Below are 19,147 nucleotides of genomic sequence, written 5' to 3'. Positions count from 1 at the left end.
CTCTAATTTCAATATCATCTGAAATTTATCCACACAAGGTAAACGAAATCCTTAGAACATCTGTTTGATACACTGTACCAGATATGCTCAATTTCCGTGATTTGTATTTCTACTGAGTGGCGTTGATTTAAGCAAGAGAGCTTCTGAAGACGTGTGTCATTTCTGCTGAATGCGTGCTACTCTTGGGAGCCAATTCTGACTACACTTTAATCACGGCCAGCAATTCAAGCTTAGTCATTTCTTTTGCCCTCTCTTGCAAAGCCACGGTGATTGTGCTACAAAGTTCACACTGAAATGTTTTTCCTTCTTACAAAAAAGTTAACAACAGCTTGCTATGGTTCTATGCATTTTGTGAAAAGCAAACCAAAGTCTTCCGAATGTTGTTTCTCTCTACACAGTGTTATTACGCATCACTGAATCCAATTTATGCAGCATCCAGCGATATTATACTACTTTTCTCCCATCCTAAGTGGGATCAGTCATTGCCAGCAACATTATATGAAAAATGTACTTTTGAGCTGTCTGAGATGTGTGGGGTACTTTAGCTCTGGCCCACCGATAGCAGTGTAAATAAATGTATAGACAGTGTCTGCTTGGTACATCCAATCCGTCTTTCCCTCTGTATCCATTGTTGGATACATAGTGGGTAGTGAATACCACATTGTTACTACTTCAGTTCAGTGTCATTAGACAGTTTTTTGTTGTCCAGGATTAGCTAATGCCCTGGCTGCATGTTATTCCATGCATGAATGGTAAACACAACTGATTTTGCTCCAGGCTCTGAGACACAGTAGGTTTAGCCAATGACAAGACGGGGAAGAAGGGTTGGAGGTTTGGATAAAAACACAGACAAAAAGCAGAGCGAGAGGAGGAAGGAAGGAAGGGAGGGAGGGAAAGGTGTTTGTGTGAGAGGCTGAGCATTAGGTACCAGTTGCTGCTGACATGACACAAAAGTTTGAAAACCAGGGGCCACACCAAATCCCAGCTGGTCAATGAAAGGAGGCTCGTCCTGGCTGTGGATCTGAACCTTGATGCCTGCTTCGTACGAGGTCTCGTCTGTGGATACATACAGCAGGCCAGAGAATGTGACAACAGAAACCTCTGCTCCTCTCCTTACCCGGAGTGAAGTCATTAAGTGGTGTGTTGGGAATGGGGTGTTTTTTACTGGATATCGGTTGTTGTGGTAAAGCCAATGTTGAAATGCACTGTTAAGAAGGAACCCTTTTTTCCAAGATGGAGACATTAAAATGTTGTGTTTGAACAGCATTATCTGTTGTTGTAATACTGTCCAGGTGAAATTCTGTGCTAGGAAGGCACCTTGAATGCATGTCAGTTGGCTGGTTGATTTTCAAAGTTCATTCTACCATGGCCCAAAATCCAGTCATTACTGCATTAAAATGGACAGATTAGTTATTGTGGGATTCTAACTAAGTTACGGTATGTCATACGACTGCGTACTCACCTGTCTCTCCCCAAACAGGTAAATATTCGTCCTGTTGAATGTCTAGCATGATCTCCAGCCCGTTTCCTGTCCCGCCTTTTAACGTCGTCAACAACGGGTTGCCGTCCAAGCCAGAGTTGAAGGTGTAGCATTTCCCATACCGCGTGTAAATCTGCAAGAAGAAGAAGGTAAATGACATTCATTCAACGGAACAACATTGTTTTGACATAGCGAGTAAACAGCACAGTCACTTTGTGTAATGGTTGCTCTCTGTCTTGCTCTCTGTCAAGACTAATTTACTGCAAGTTGCAGTTGGGGATAGGGTTGCTGGGCAGGTAAGCTTCGGAGGTCATTATCAGAGAAAACACTGAACCAAACAAGATGCTATATAGATTGATGAATTAATAAATAAATGAACACCGGTAACATAGCAACGGGCAATCTTTACCCAGCCCCATTTTATATTCCCCCTGAGTAAATACTTAGTAGATACTTATTTAGGACTTATTTTTTGACTTATTTTCCATTAAAACAGAACGTTTTTGTTAAGCAATATAGGCAAAACCCACCCACCCTCTCCCATCCCAGCAAGCACTAAATTAAGTTGTTCAAATGCAATTTATATTAGGAAATGACTTATATTATGGGCCCTAGGAAAGCGTGAATTTATGTCATTGCAGATCAATGGTAATCTAATATTAACTGTTGGTGCACACTATATTTAGCCCGTAGCTGTACCCAACTAGTTTTACTGATTCAGAGATGTACGGTGCTGATTTCCCAGTGTAACAGCACCGTGTTCTTTTGGCACCTCTCACAAGTTACATTGACGTTTCGTGTATTTTTTTTCTTCAATTTGACAAATTCCCCCCGAGATGGGCAACTTTCCTCTCATGTCTGCCAACAGAGCAGAAGTTAGCCTTAGGAGCTTCTTAGAATGCTGCATCTGGCTTTTCATAACTGACACTCATGGCTGGTGAGCTATAACTAAAAAGTCAAAGTTAAAATGGGTAAATGCAATAAGGCCTTTGAATTCTAGGTCCATTTGGCTGCGTAAGTGATTTCATTTCACAGAGGTGGAATTGATTGGCCATGGAGTGCTCAGAGGGTTTTTATCTACACTAAGCATGTACTGTATGTCATACAGTTATCCTCCACGTGTATCTTAGTAACCACAGGAAATGAAAAGTGATTTAGCACAAAGGTATAGGCATATACAGTGTACACACAGATGCCGGGTCTTAATTGGACATAAATGTCACAGCAAAAGGATCCTGCAACAACAGGATTTGAACGTTTAGTCCATAATGTTGCTTGATCGGTGGTTAGGTTATTTGCTGGCCAAAAGTAAGCTACGTGAAAAGTGCAAAACTGTTAATAAGTATGGGTTTTCAGTTAATTTATGTAAATCACAAAGCTGGTGCAAGAAACTTCTCAGCAACAAAAGAGTGATCAAATGAAGACCCTACATCTGTACACATGGACATATTGTACATCCAAGATCATGGGATGAGACTTGCTTGCCTCTCTTGTTTTGCTATTTCAACTACCGTGTACAAGGTACACCCGTTTGTCGGGAGAATAGTGTCTCATCTAACTAATAAGGCCTTACGATGGATAAGGTCACCACTCATTTTACACTGCCAAATCCCATTTGGTTTGAGCTGGGGCGTAATATGTCAGTATTTAATAGCCACTGGCAGACATGAGCATGGTCTAGACAAGCCCTGTTGCCAGAATAATCACCATTGCTGTTCCTGGCTCAATGCTCTGGTCCCACAGCTATACATTTAAAGAGAAACAGGAAACCCATATGGAGGAATCCTATGGCGTGGGCAAAATATTTTCCTTTCAATATCCATTGTGGTGAAAGTTTTTAGAGAGAGGGATGACTCTGATAGCATAACAAAGCCTCTCTCCAGAGATCAGAGTCAGTCTTCCATGTCCCATCTCAGACCCACATGGGCTCAGACAGACATGACAGGGCTTCAGATTCCTCTCCCCTCCTGTCCATAATGAGGCCCTCTGAGCAACTGGCCCCTGCCAGAACCAAAATGTCAGATGGAACTCTAACGCTTTTCGGTTTAACCTTATAAAAACAGCAGCTCGAATGTAATAAAATCCCTATAACGAGCCTTGCATGCCTCACATTGAAGTCCCTAATCTTTGTGGGAAATCTCCGTCAAAACTGTCAAAAGGCGGCACCTGAAGACAAAAGTCTTCCGTTAGATGGAATTTGATATAATTGGATAAAACTTGAAATGACACAATCCATGCTTTGACTGCTGTCATACCTTGTTCATGGACTGCTTACAGGGTAAGGAAACCAATTTGTCATTTCGTAATTGAGGTAAACTCTCTTTAAACACAGGCCCCAAGTTGTCTATTCATATTTTGTCCAGTCTTATACTGTTGATAAATTGGTTATGTCTAGCGAGCTTTTGAATGTGACCGAACAATGACATTTTCTTTCCATGTCAAATTGAACAGCAATCTGTTTGAAGACTGCCAATAGCTTTGAGGTAAAAATGATTGAGAGCAACCGACTGCTATAGACTAGTGCAGTCTGGGGCTTATTTTGAAGGATGAAGCCAGCCATCTCTCTGGGGAATAAGCTCATGTAATGGACGGACAGTGTCAATAGAATGTCCAGATGTTTCATTTGAAACGCTGGAACTGTCATTAGTACTCATTTATAATGTTTGAATTATTGATGCCTTTATTATTCTCCCCTGCTAAGAGAGAGGGACACAAAGGCGGAGTGATTTTGAATAGCACTTACTGAAGTTCATGTTTCGAGAGGTCATGTGATAGCTTTGAGGGTTGACTTTGTTATACTGTACCACTGTGCTTCGAAAATCAGCCAACGTGCAAACAATGCGCAACTGTTAGGATGTTAGGGAAAAAAAGAACCGTATTTCTACCCGATCAATGCCATCCTATAAACTAGGCGTATCTGTATTCTTTTGTATTCTTACAACTCACTGAACAACTATGTTATGTTGTATAAGCAAAACAAAAAGAAAAGGACAATGTCAAGACAAATCCATCTGACACCATACCGGTGGCTAAGCCTTAAAACGTCATTGTCTTCAAGCCTGCCCAGAGAATATCCGCTAGAGTGAATATCATTCAAACACACCATTGAATGATTTATTAATACCTTGTACACAAAACGCACATCAGCAACCCCACACAGACATCTTTTGTGATATCTCTAGGCTATATTACTTTACATACAGTGGTGAAGTTCTGGTGAGTACAGTTTTCACCCCGGAACCTGCATTCCAGCAACATGTCCTCCAGTTGGTGGCCCAGCCTGCCAATCATCTCGGTGGTGTTGACATGGTAACGAGGAGGCGGGGTGTAGCCGTTGAAGTCCAGCAGGCTGAGAAGGTTGTACTTGTGGTTGTCCCTCAGAAGTGCCAGGCTCTTCTCCAAAACCGAGTGGTTCTGGTGCATCAGGTCCATCCAGTAACCACAGTGGTACAGGTCAACCTTGGTCAGACTGGACACCCGGAACAGGTTGTGGTTGCAGAAGGTCACTGCCGGGAAGGACATGTTGTGAGTCCACTCCATCTTAATCCTGGTGACGGCCGGGTAGGACATCAGGTAGAGGATGCGGTTCCAAGACCAGGTGAACAAGAGACTCACACACACAAAGAAGGCCAGGAGCCAAAGGATCCGTTGGGTCAGGGTCTTGTCTGGGGAGAAGACGAACATCAGCCCGTGGACTTTTGTCCTCCTCATGAAAGCTACGGTGATCTCCATCCATGATTGTTTTAGCATGCTCTTCCTCCTCTTTCCTGTTTTGTTCTGGATAGTGGTCTCCTGGGCATCGTTAGGTAGAGACCCAGGGCTGATTGATTCTGATGTGGGGGCAGTTACCATAATGATCTCTGTTCCAAGGCTACACATACGGTTCAAGGCAAAAGGCAGTCTTTTTAGTCAAGCTTCGGGCTATTCATTTTACATACAGAAATCATGGGTTTTCTGGTTGAATTGGTGTCAAAAATCCCAGGCAAAACATAAAAATAATATCCTTTCCGATGCTCCAGATACACACAGCTGTCCAGTACTCAGGCTTGAATAGTCTTTGCAAACCAAACAAACAAAAAGGCACGTACTGTATTTGACTTTTTAGGGATATACATCACGATTGATTTACATCACGATTTAATAAAAAATGACGCATTAATTTCTCGATCGACAGAATTCCTCTCTTTATTATCCAACACTAGTCTCTCATCAACAGATGAACGGGTGTGATAATAACATGTTGCAGATGCAGGGGTCTAGTTCAATTCCTGAAGCAATCAGTCACTTAGGAAATCTGTAAAGACATACCCTGTTGCTCAGATGTTGTTTCACTCTTTTCCCTCATCACCTTCTTCTTCATATCCGCAATGCTGCTCCCAGTTTCCAGTGGTTTGTGCCTTTTGTGCAGAAGCTGCCTAGAAAGCTCTCAACTCCTCCCTCCTGCTCAGCTGGAGGAGATACTTTTGGTCTTTGGACTTAAAGCAGGAATATAAAGCTATTTCCCCTCCTCACTCTCTTCTCTCTAGAGTCGAATGGGAATGAGGGGGAGCCAGTGAGTGAAATTGCTTCCCTCCAGTGATGGAATAGGCACTCCAATAATGGCAAAAATGGGGGGTGGGTAAGGCGACAGGTATTTCCACCACTCACGCATAAATATTAAGAGTGCTCCAGAATGAAATACGGCAAAAAGTGTTAATGCAACAAAGAAGGGCTGATTCCATCCACTGATATCTACACTCTGCTAGTGCCGCAAAAGTAGCAGTTTTTTTTCTCTCCACGTGATCAATTAAAAACGGTATTATTGATAAACCAGGGAACAGCAATCCAGATACTAGCCAATGGGCAAGACCTCAAATGACACCCTCAGAATTCTATTTGAACCTCAAATGTATTCCAGTAATCCGGCAATATCAAATGTCCCTTTGACCACATGTCTGTGGTTCTTCGGGTCTTAGACAGTTCTACATTGTTAGTTTCACAACAAACAAAAAAAGGTGCAATGAGGCACAGGGAGCTTTGACGCAATTAACAGATATGAAGCACCGTTCTGTTGATTTGTTCGGACAGCCTCTCAAGGTTCCTCAAGAACCAGCTAGGCAGAGGAAATTGGACCCAAGAGTATTGAGATCCATGTCAGCACAGCACTCTTGCAAGTGTGGTACAGGTTTTTTCCCCCACTGGAGTATAATAGACATAATATTCTGCTAATTGGGAAAAGTCCTACAGTAATTGTAGCAGATACTTATTGAGGCTCAAAAACACTGAAACAGATGTTCAAAGACTACCCAGGCAGTCACCTGTATCTAGCAAGCAGTGGAGGCTGCGGAGGGGAGAACGGATCATAATAATGGCTGGAACGGAGGAAATGGAATGGCATCAAACACATCAATCACATGGCATTGAAACCATGTGATAGATGCATTTGATACCATGCCGCTCCAGCCATTACCAATGAGCCCGTCCTCCCTCATTAAGGTGCCACCGACCTCCTGTGCTAGCATGTCACACCTTTGTTACTGCAAAGTTGCAAACTTATTTTAAGATTCAGCCTACTTCTTTGCCTTTTTTCCTTCTAATTCCCCTTGGAACCAGGTGTCTGTCTGTGTTTGTAATGTTGAGCCTCCCAGTGATGAGTGTAATGCTGCAATAATGTGCCATAAGTGGTCCAGGAATGTCAAAAGCATCCATAAAACTCTCAAAGATACTCTGATATTCATAAACTGGCATGACACATTCTTTAAACCATGCGCTTCGTGGAGTCCCCAAATCTCATTCAAGCAAAAAGGCTGCATCAAAACATAGTCCTGAATATTAAACAGGATATGATAGAGTCTCTCCTGTTGAGGACAGCCTCTCATTGACTAGATGTAGAATAGTAAATGTAAATCCATCTCATCACAGATAACTTAACAATTTTAGCAGATTGGCAACCTTTCAACTACTTACTACTTTTCTGCTACTTCGCAACTAATTAGCATGTTAGCTAACCCTTCCCCAACCCTAAACTCAACCCTAACCCCTAGCCTACCTAACATTAGCCAGCTAGCAAACGTTAGCCACCTATATTTTTTTGCAAATTTGTAATTCATAACATATACAAAACGGGTGATGGACAACCATAGATTAATACATACCATACATACCATAACATATCATACTAAATGGAGTGTCTCGGATTTACGTACAGAATAATATAAAATGCTCTGAGACCAGGTTGTTTTAGGAGGGAAAGGGTAGGTGAAGATTTGACTCGCATTTTTATTTTATTTTATTTATTTTTATTTCACCTTTATTTAACCAGGTAGGCTAGTTGAGAGCAAGTTCTCATTTGCAACTGCGACCTGGCCAAGATAAAGCATAGCAGTGTGAACAGACAACACAGAGTTACACATGGAGTAAACAATTAACAAGTCAATAACACAGTAGAAAAAAAGAGAGTCTATATCCATTGTGTGCAAAAGGCATGAGGAGGTAGGCGAATAATTACAATTTTGCAGATTAACACTGGAGTGATAAATGATCAGATGGTCATGTACAGGTAGAGATATTGATGTGCAAAAGAGCAGAAAAGTAAATAAATAAAAACAGGGTACAGTACATTTGAGGGGTTACAATAAGGGGTTACAATAAGCATTTGCGAGAGCTATAAAACCATATTTGATATGAAGCATTGCCTAAATCTTTGGCTTCAATGACCTTTTGCCTGCACAGTCCAATTGAGTTCTAAAACGAACACCATGTCTTATCTGATCATTAAACGCCTTCCTGTGGGGTCTTGTCAAATCAGCCTTTTAATTATGCTTTCCCTCTCCCCATTATTTTTGCTACATAAAGAACACTTCAATCTACAACAAGGCCAGATTTAAAACAGTTTTGCTTTGATGATTTTGTCTACAAACAAGTTGAATGAAAAATGAATAGAATGAAAAGATCTTTGGAATGAAGGTTGACTACTGACTATCTCTCGGCGTTTAATGAAGCTGGAGCTGGAGCCTATATCTGAATTTGATTTTGAATGAATTTAAACCCCTGGTGCTGAAATGGAACACAAGTTAATTTTGTGCTTGTTGCCATGCCCCTTTTGGTTGAAGTACCTTGCTAAATAAATGGGGCACAATGGTTCAAAATCAGTTCACTAGCTATGGTAGGTTCTGTACATGTAATCCTTAACAAATCCTTTTGTTAACCACTTACAGTAGTTACAATGGCTGTCTATGAATTATTAATCATTCCGAGGAATAAAATAACACAAAAGTAATTTAGTAATTTAGCATTACTACTGTAGTTAATTTCACATTAATAATGTGCTTTAGTCTTGATTTTAAAATAAACAAATGAATTACCTTTGCAATACCGCCTCTCTAAGAGTTATTGCTGACCGTTTCTGCCTGCTTATCGATCAACCATCCGCATTGATTTACAGCCCACTCTATTTCTTTGGGAACCTGTGATGTCTCCGGGAATATTTAACCAGGGAAGTTAATTGCTAAAGCCCATTTGTTCCAAAAGCCTATTGTGGCCATGCAGGTCCAGAGGTCCATAGAGCTTTACTTGGTTTTCTAAAGGCTCCCTAGTCAGCATCTTGAGACCAAAGGACAATTTACAGCTTCCATTAGGAACCTCCTACCAGAGGTCACATTGTGGCCATGCATGATAATCATAATTGCTACCACCCCCCAATATGGACCTTCCCTAGGGTCCTCTTACTTTACCACCACTTCTTTCCATCCACTTTCTCCTTGCTCTCTTTCCTTCTGTCTCTCTTTACAGGCTGTTACTGTAAACGCCTGATATAAGGCATTTAATAAACTGGGTTGTTGAAGCCCTGAATGCTGATTGGCTGACAGCCACGAGTATGACAAAACATTTATATTTACTGCTCTAATTACTTTGGTAACCAGTTTATAATAGCAATGAGGCACCCCGGGGGTTTGTGTTATTAAGGCCATTATACCACGGCTAAGGGCTGTATCCAGGCACTGCGCGTTGCGTCGCGCATAAGAACAGTCCTAAGCCGTGCTATATTGGTCATATACCACACCTCCTCTGACCTTTTTGCTTAAGTAACCACCTGGAAAATGGTACAGAACAGGGATTGATGGAGATGTGCTGTTGAGACACTTTGCTCCTCTTTGAGCTAAAAATAAATATATCCAAGCTTGTGCTTCACTATCCAAGTTGTATCCATTTTAAAGTGCATTTTCACACATGGTCCCAGCACACTTTACAAAGAGAAGGATTCAATCAAGTTAAACTATTCCACACTCACCTGACATTCCAACATTCACACTTATCTTATCATTGCTGTCTATCACCAGATCTTTCAATTACTTTTCTCCACTGACGAGGCTTGGGCTGAGACAGATGGTTGTTCATTTCACACAGCTCAGCCCCACATACTAAGGCAAGCCAATTCTTCATTTTGTATTTATTTATTTATTTATTTATTTATTTACTATTTCACCTTTATTTAACCAGGTAGGCAAGTTGAGAACAAGTTCTCATTTACAATTGCGACCTGGCCAAGATAAAGCAAAGCAGTTCGACACATACAACGACACAGAGTTACACATGGAGTAAAACAAACATACAGTCAATAGTACAGTATAAACAAGTCTATATACGATGTGAGCAAATGAGGTGAGATAAGGGAGGTAAAGGCAAAAAAAGGCCATGGTGGCAAAGTAAATACAATATAGCAAGTAAAACACTGACATGGTAGATTTGCAGTGGAAGAATGTGCAAAGTAGAAATAAAAATAATGGGGTGCAAAGGAGCAAAATAAATAAATTAATTAAATACAGTAGGGAATGAGGTAGTTGTTTGGGCTAAATTATAGGTGGGATATGTACAGGTGCAGTAATCTGTGAGCTGCTCTGACAGTTGGTGCTTAAAGCTAGTGAGGGAGAGAAGTGTTTCCAGTTTCAGAGATTTTTGTAGTTCGTTTCAGTCATTAATAAGCGAAGTGGCATCTCAAAAATACGGAACTTAACAGACATTCAATCGGAGTGTCATTTTTCTTTCAAGCTACAAACTCCAAGGATAACTCCCAGTAGCTTGTTTCTGGACAGTTCCAAAAGGATGTTAAAATGATATCTCAGTGAGATTATATTATGACACAGCCTCACTGAGCATATAAACGTCCTCTCACTGTCAACTGTGTTTATTTATCAGCAAATGTAACATATGTCAATATTTGTAAGAACATAACACGATTCAACAACTGAGACGTAAACTGAACAAGTTACACAGACATGTGACTAACAGAAATGGAATAATGTGTCCCTGAACAAAGGGGGGGGGGGTCAAAATCAAAAGTAACAGTCAGTATCTGGTGTGGCCACCAGCTGCAAGTACTGCAGTGCATCTCCACCTCATGGACTGCACCAGATTTGCCAGTTCTTGCTGTGAGATGTTACCCCACTCTTCCACCTGCAAGTTATATATGGCCCTAGCCCTCACCCTCCAATCTAACAGGTCCCAGATGTGCTCAAGGGGATTGTGATCCGGGCTCTTCGCTGGCCATGGCAGAACACTGACATTCCTGTCTTGCAGGAAATCACGCACAGAACGAGTAGTATGGCTGGTGGCATTGTCATGCTGGAGGGTCATGTCGGGATGAGCCTGCAGGAAGGGTACCACATGAGGGAGGAGGATGTCTTCCCTGTAACGCAAAGCGTAGAGACTGCCTGCCATGACAACAAGCTCAGTCCGATGATGCTGTGACCCACCACCCCAGATCATGACGGACCCTCCACCTCCAAATCGATCCCGCTCCAGAGTACAGGCCTTGGTGTAACGATCATTCCTTTAACCATAAACCCAAATCTGACCATCACCCCCGGTGAGACAAAACCAAGACTCGTCAATGAAGAGCAATTTTTGCCAGTCCTGCCTTGCCCAGCGACAGGGTTTGTGCCCATAGCCAAAGTTGTTGCCAGTGATGTCTGGTGAGGACCTGCCTTACAACAAGCCTGCAAGCCCTCAGTCCAGCCTCGTTCAGCCTATTGCGGACAGTTTGAGCACGGATGGACGGATGATGTGTTCCTGGTGTAACTCGGGCAGTTGTGGTTGCCATCCTGTACCTGTCCCGCAGGTGTGATGATCAGATTTACCGATCCTGTGCAGGTGTTGTTACACATCGTCTGCCACTGTGAGGACAATCAGCTGTCCGTTCTGTCTCCCTGTAGCGCTGTCTTCGGCATCTCACAGTACGGACATTGCAATTTATTGCCCTGTACACATTTGCAGTCCTCAAGCCTCCTTGCAGCATGCCTAAGGCACGTTCACGTAGATGAGCAGGGACCCTGGGCATCTTTCTTTTGGTGTTTTTCACAGTCAGTAGAAAGGCCTCTTTAGTGTCCTAAGTTTTCATAACTGTGACCTTAATTGCCTACCGTCTGTAAGCTGTTAGTGTCTTAACGACCGTTCCACAGGTACATGTTCATTAATTGTTTATGGTTCATTGAACAAACATGGGAAACAGTGGTTCAACCCTTTACAATGAAGATCTGTGAAGTTATTTTTTACGAATTATCTTTGAAAGACAGGGTCCTGAAAAAGGGACGTTTCTTTTTTTTAACTTAGTTTAGATATCCAGACTGTACCATAAAAGCAAGTGTGAAAGATTCACATTGTGCTCCCGCTCTGCAGTTCGCATTTTCTTTATCACATTGCAGTTATGGTGAATCTGAAAAACATTTGAACAGCCAACAACTGCTTTTATAAATAATATGAGGAATGTTAATACTAACTTTTTCCATAACATCAATTTCTGTGTTTTCTCCAGACACCAAATGACTATTGTCTTGACAATGTTATATTGTCATGTGTTAGGAGTATCTAGAAAGTGGATTTGTCAAAGATTGGCCCAAACACTTACTATATTTATGTTGGTACACTCACTTTACGGATGAGACATTATTTATGTTATGAGATCTTCTCAAAGGCAGCGTTGACTTTATTCAGGAATATTACCTGCTCAGGGGCAATAGTTAATGACTTTTCTGCTCTATAAAATTGGAACCGCTGTTGAAAATACATTTCTCTGGCCTCAGCGCTTGCACTGTAATATTTCATAGTGGGTCTAACTATAACGTTCCATTTAATTAAACATTTACACAGTATGCATCATTTGAAGATTTACCATCATCAATGCATGATCAACTGTCCTGGCTGCGGTTAAAAACATCAGCAAAAAGACGGAATCCTTAGAAATGAAACACCACTTTACATTCTTCTACAGCAGCATTTCGAGTGAGATTCCATTACTGCGTTAACACTTTAAAAGTATCTCAACAATCCCTGTGCAAAGTTACAATTTTCTTTCGGAGTATTTACCACTGTGTTGAAGACCCAGAGGATTCATTAAAAGGCCAGAGGAGAAGAGGGGCAGAACATGGTTTGGACTGTATAGAGAGGAGAGAGCTAGCTCCTTCAAGGGCCAGTGAGAAGGAACGTGTGTTGCTTCACACATCACCTCCCTGGCTGGCACCAATCAGACACCTCAGAAATACAGAGTGAGGAATAGAGCAAGGGGGAGGGAGGGGGAGGGAGGGAAAGAGTATGAGACGGAGGGTGGGGAGATAGGGAGAGGTGTGGAGAATGAAAGATGAGTTCCACCTGTATGATCAAAAAACAGTTTCTGTGATTATGAAGACAAGCTTCAAGCAGGGTTACAAATCCCAAATCAATAGATTGCCAAAAAACAGTCATGTTGTAAGAAATGATTTAGGACGGATCATTCTCTGATGGTGCAATGTCTGAACCTCAAAAATATTATTGGAAATTAATCCGCAAACCTACAAAGAAAAACACTCAAATATTGTCCTAGTACCGAGATGTATCAAATTCTAATACAGGACATACAATTAAAAAGGGAGAAGAAAAAGAGTGAAAGTGCATCTTGTATCGTCAATCCTCTTAAAGTCATTCTTGCAGATTGCGACTCTCGCCTCTTTTATCAAGGGTGACATCTTGTGGCTTGTTTCTAAATTAACCTAACCTCTGGCCCAGAGAGGAAGCAGGACAACCACTCTACATTCTACAGATGGAACGCAAAGAAACCAACAATAGATTCACATCAAAGATTTCCTTGAAATGTTGTGGTTTTATTCACATAAAATGTACAGTTTAGGGTGAATATTGAACCATCTTCCCTCAGAAATATCAAGGACATTTCAAGGAAGAGATTTCACGTTGTTGGAGATTTTACACACGCTCTAACAACTCCGAAGGTGGAGTGTGTCACATCTGGTAGGGCAAAAGCAAAGAGAATGACAGGGCAGTTCAGCACACAAAAAAAATGGTTTATTAACTCAAAAGGTAGCATGGGGAATCTTCATGCCCCAAAAGCTTGTTCACAAAAAAATTCAGGAAATACTCAAAATCAACAACTGGCACTTTATGGCAGCAACTGAACGTTAACAAATCACTGGGGAAGATATTATTTTACCCCAGGGCAGAGAGAGCTTCAAACCTTAGGCATTGGGGTGTTGGCTGGTCCAAATGTTTGAAACAGAGCTTAAGTGTGTCCTCCTCCCAACTCTCCCCCCCATGTGAATGCATCCCCATGTGCATCCCTATGTGCTACTGCTCGAATGGCAGCCAAGTGTTCAAAATGTGTAGCTGCAGTCAATTACGTTTCTGTGGAGAGCTGCCACACCTTGTAATGAGTCATGTAGCCACCAGGTGGGGCCAAAAGCAGGCCATTCCCACCCTTGCACCCCTTGGGTGCACACAAACAGTACAGAAAAATAATTTCGGACTGTTACTATTTTTAAGGTTCAGCTGAAGCTACAGATACAGAGCAGAAAGTATTTGTTAAAAGCTTTTCGAAGACTTCATAAAAACTGCAAATTTAGTGGGGAACTAAATTAAATGCATGAATCAGACTGTAGTCTGGGATCAATGACATACATATCACACTCTCAGAAAACCGACATGATCTTTTATCTTTCAATTCAAAATGATTACTATGTTGCTCTCAAGTCTAAAATGATCTCTCTTCCAGACAGAGAGCGGTAAGAAGAATCCAGAAGTCAGCGGCCAGCAGGATTACTTATTTGTAAATCAAAATGGCTGACATCTCCGCCTGAGTGAGTGCTGTTGTATTCCCTGGGCAGACTGAGTCTGAGCCCCATGGCCTGAGCAGAGCCGAGAAGAGGCCGTCTGTATCAATGAATACCAGAAGCTGTTGCCTACACACAGCCTGTTGTTCCCAGGTCCCCGAGCACAGCAGAGCAGGCCGCATCCATCTGAAGGAAACATATCTGTTCTGTCACTCAAAAATGTATAGTCCACAGACCACAGTCACACTTTGAGAAACTCCTCATTCCTTGAATTCTCTCATCCTCTCCAACAGATCATTCATTTCATGGATCATGCCCTTCTGGTGTGGTAGCGCTGTAGTGCTTTAAAATGTCCCAATGCATTGGGTTTGGGTTGTTCAGAATAAACTTTGTAGGGTTCTTCTTGAGATCGAACTGTTAAAACTATTTTGCACATTCTGCAGAAAATAAAGCGGACTAAGCACTTGCCTTGGGCGTAATATGCTGTAGCTATTTCAAATCCAGTAAGACACAGTTATGATTCTACTCTGCACTTGTAATCACAAAACATGTTCAGTGCCTATTGAAAGTCTACACCCCTTGAAGGTTTTTCATAAAAATGTTGTGTGCCTCTGAGTTTCATGCATTTAAATAAGGATTTGTTTCCACTGATCTACACACTAGCTGACAAGCTTGTGTGTGCAGAGCAGCACGAGAATTAAAAACATCTTGCCTTTTTGAAGTTAATAAATCCAATGTGAAATGTGAACTACAGTATCATTAACTAGCATTGAAAAAGTAAATCCATTATTCTCTAATTAAACATCTCTCCTTATTTTCTGAATTACACTTGTAACATTGTCAGTAGGCTACAGTAACCTATGCAACATTGTCAGTAGGCTACAGTAACCTATGCAACATTGTCAGTAGGCTACAGTAACCTATGTAACATTGTCAGTAGGCTACAGTAACCTATGCAACATTGTCAGTAGGCTACAGTAACCTATGTAACATTGTCAGTAGGCTACAGTAACCTATGCAACATTGTAAGTGGGCTACCGTAACCTATGCAACATTGTCAGTAGGCTACAGTAACCTATGCAACATTGTCAGTAGGCTACAGTAACCTATGTAACATTGTCAGTAGGCTACAGTAACCTATGCAACATTGTCAGTAGGCTACAGTAACCTATGTAACATTGTCAGTAGGCTACAGTAACCTATGCAACATTGTAAGTGGGCTACCGTAACCTATGCAACATTGTCAGTAGGCTACAGTAACCTATGCAACATTGTCAGTAGGCTACAGTAACCTATGCAACATTGTCAGTAGGCTACAGTAACCTATGCAACATTGTCAGTAGGCTACAGTAACCTATGCAACATTGTAAGTAGGCTACCGTAACCTATGCAACATTGTCAGTAGGCTACAGTAACCTATGCAACATTATCAGTAGGCTACCATAACCTATGCAACATTGTCAGTAGGCTACAGTAACCTATGCAACATTGTCAGTAGGCTACAGTAACCTATGCAACATTGTCAGTAGGCTACCGTAACCTATGCTTCAGAGGGGAGGGGCAGGTAGCCTACACACACACACACCAACATGCTTCACAGTAGGGATGGTGTTCTTTGGATGATATGCTTTGTTGGGTTTGTGCCAATTGGAACGCTTTGTATTTAGGCCAAAAGGTTTTTACCACATTCTACAGAATCTCCCAAGTGTAATTTTTTTTGCATACTTCAAACGGGATTCAAGGTGAGCTTTCTTGAGTAATGACTTCCTTCTTGCCAACCTACCATTTAAGCCGGATTGGTGGAGTACTCGGCATATTATTGTCACATGCACACTTTGACCAGTCTTGGTCATAAAAGCCTGTAGCGCTTTCAAAGTTGCCATTGGACTCTTGGTACAGTGCCTTGCAAAAGTATTCATCCCTCTTGGCTGAATTTCCTAGTTTGTTTCATTAAAACCTGTAATTTAAATAGATTTTTATTTGGATTTCAGATAAACAAAATAGTCCAAATTGCCAAATTGGTGAAGTGAAATGAAAAAAATTACTTGTTTCAAAGAAGTGTAACTGAAAAGGGGTATGTGTACAGTGGGGCAAAAAAGTATTTAGTCAGTCACCGATTGTGCAAGTTCTCCCACTAAAAAAGATGAGAGAGGCCTGTAATTTTCATCATAGGTACACTTCAACTATGACAGACAAAATGAGAGAAAAAAAATCCAGAGAATCACATTGTAGGATTTTTAATGAATTTATTTGCAAATTATGGTGGAAAATAAGTATTTTGTGAGAACTTGCACAATTGGTGGCTGACTAAATACTTTTTTGCCCCGCTGTATATGTATTCAACCCCTTTGCTATGAAGCCCCTAAATAAAATCTGGTGCAACCAATTACCTTCAGAAGTCACATAATTAGTTAAATAAAGTCTACCTACGTGCAATCTAAGTGTCACATGATCTCAGTATATATACACTTGTTCTGGTAGACCCCTGAGTCTGCAACACCACTAAGCAAGAGGCACCACCTAGCAAGCGACACTATGAAGACCAAGGAGCTCTCCAAACAGGTCAGGGACAAAGTTGTGGAGAAGTCCAGATCAGGGTTGGGTTATAAAAAAAAATCCATTATTAAAACATTTAACGAACATGGCACCACAACAAACCTGCCAAGAGAGGGTCGCCCACCAAAACTCACAGACCAGGCAAGGAGGACATTAATCAGAGAGGCAACAAAGAGACCAAAGATAACCCTGAAGGTGCTGCAAAGTGGAGATTGGAGTATCTGTCCATGACCACTTTAAGCCGTACACTCCATAGAGCTGGGCTTTACAGAGGAGTGGCCAGAGAAAAGCCATTGCTTAAGGAAAAAAATAAGCAAACACATTTGGTGTTCACCAAAAGGCATGTGGGAGACTCCCCAAACATATAGAAGAAGGTACTCTGGTCAGATGAGACTAAAATTGAGCTTTTAGGCCATCAAGGAAAACACTATGTCTGGTGCAAACCCAACACCTCATCACCCAGAGAACACCATCCCCACAGTGAAGCATGGTGGTGGGGATGTTTTCATCAGTAGGGACTGGGAAACGGGTCAGAATTTGTATTTATTTTATTTTTTATATATAATTATTTATTACAAAAAACACAAGGAAGGGGTAACATTAAAGTATTGGATAACACTATGTCTGGTGCAAACCCAACACCTCATCACCCAGAGAACACCATCCCCACAGTGAAGCATGGTGGTGGGGATGTTTTCATCAGTAGGGACTGGGAAACGGGTCAGAATTTTATTTATTTTATTTTTTATATAGAATTATTTATTACAAAAAACACAAGGAAGGGGTAACATTAAAGTATTGGATAACACTATGTCTGGTGCAAACCCAACACCCATCACCCCGAGAACACCATCCCCACAGAGAAGCATGGGGTTGGGGATGTTTTCATCAGTAGAGACCCCTCCCACAGTCCCCCCCACCCACCCATAAAAAACAATTAATTCCATTCCCCACCCTCAAGAACCCCCGAATGCACCAACAACCAAGAGAATGAACTAAAGAGAAAAAAGGAAAAGACAGAAGAAAACAGCAAACAACAATGCAAAAAATAAATAATAATAATAATACATTTAAAACAAAGGACATGAAGGACACAGGTCAGAATTGAAGGAAAGATGGAGCTAAATACAAGGAAAATCTTGAGGGAACCTGTTTCAGTCTTCCAGAGATTTGAGACTGGGACGGAGGTTCACCTTCCAGCAGGACAATGACCTTAAGCATACTGCTAAAGCAACACTTGAGTGGTTTAAGGGGAAACATTTAAATGTTTTGGAATGGCTTAGTCAAAGCCCAGACCTCAATCCAATTGACTTAAAGATTGTTGTACACCACCAGAACCCATTCAACTTGAAGGACCGGAACAGTTTTGCCTTGAAGAATGGGTAAAAATCCCAGTGGCCTACATGTGCCAAGCTTATAGAGACATACCCCAAGAGACTTACAGCTGTAATTGGTGCAAAAGGTGGCTCTAACAAAGTATTGACTTTGGGGGGGGTGAATAGTTATGCACGCTCAAGTTTTATGTTTGTCTTGTCTTCTTCTGGTTTGTTTAACAATAACAAAATAGTTTGCATCTTCAAAGTAGTAGGCATGTTGTGTAAATCAAATGATACAACATCCAGCCCCTCCCTCACCATTTTTTTAATATCCAGGTTGTAAGGCAACAAAATAGGAAAAATGCCAAGGGGGTGAATACTTTCGCAAGCCACTGTAGCTTCCGTGATCAGTCTCCTAGTTGCTTGGTCATCAAATTTGGGGGAACGCCTGATTTAGGCAGGGTTTTGATGGTGCCATCAACTTTCCACTTCTTAATAATCGTCTTGACTGTGCTCCAAGGGATATTCAAGGCATTTTAAATATTTTATATCCACCCCCTGATCTGTGCCTTATCCAACCAAGCTATTTAAGTTTAGCTATTTTATTGATTTTCCAAAATAAATCCAGAACAGTTTTCCACTTGGAAGTTGTGCCCACCAATGTACATCAACAATATTAATTCCAGGCTACAAGTCAACAAAATGAGACATTCTATAGGCACTGT

At 41.4% G+C, this 19,147-nt stretch overlaps 1 protein-coding gene across 1 annotated transcript in view; it reads right to left on the bottom strand.

The window, feature by feature from the left end:
- LOC135558837 (acid-sensing ion channel 1C-like) overlaps window positions 1-19,147 on the bottom strand; it is a 194,913-nt gene that overhangs the window by 22,172 nt on the left and 153,594 nt on the right. The window contains exons 2-3 of the mRNA XM_064993003.1: window positions 1,463-1,613; window positions 929-1,056 (exon numbers count right to left, since the gene is read on the bottom strand). Of these exons, the coding sequence (XP_064849075.1) occupies window positions 929-1,056; window positions 1,463-1,613 (279 nt within the window). The remainder of the gene's footprint in view (window positions 1-928; window positions 1,057-1,462; window positions 1,614-19,147) is intronic.

This window comes from Oncorhynchus masou, chromosome 17 (assembly GCF_036934945.1).
Source record: "Oncorhynchus masou masou isolate Uvic2021 chromosome 17, UVic_Omas_1.1, whole genome shotgun sequence".
Taxonomy (NCBI): Eukaryota; Metazoa; Chordata; class Actinopteri; order Salmoniformes; family Salmonidae; genus Oncorhynchus; species Oncorhynchus masou.
The sequence above is the reverse complement of the archived record's forward strand: the minus strand, read 5'-3'. Positions and strand labels throughout refer to the sequence as shown.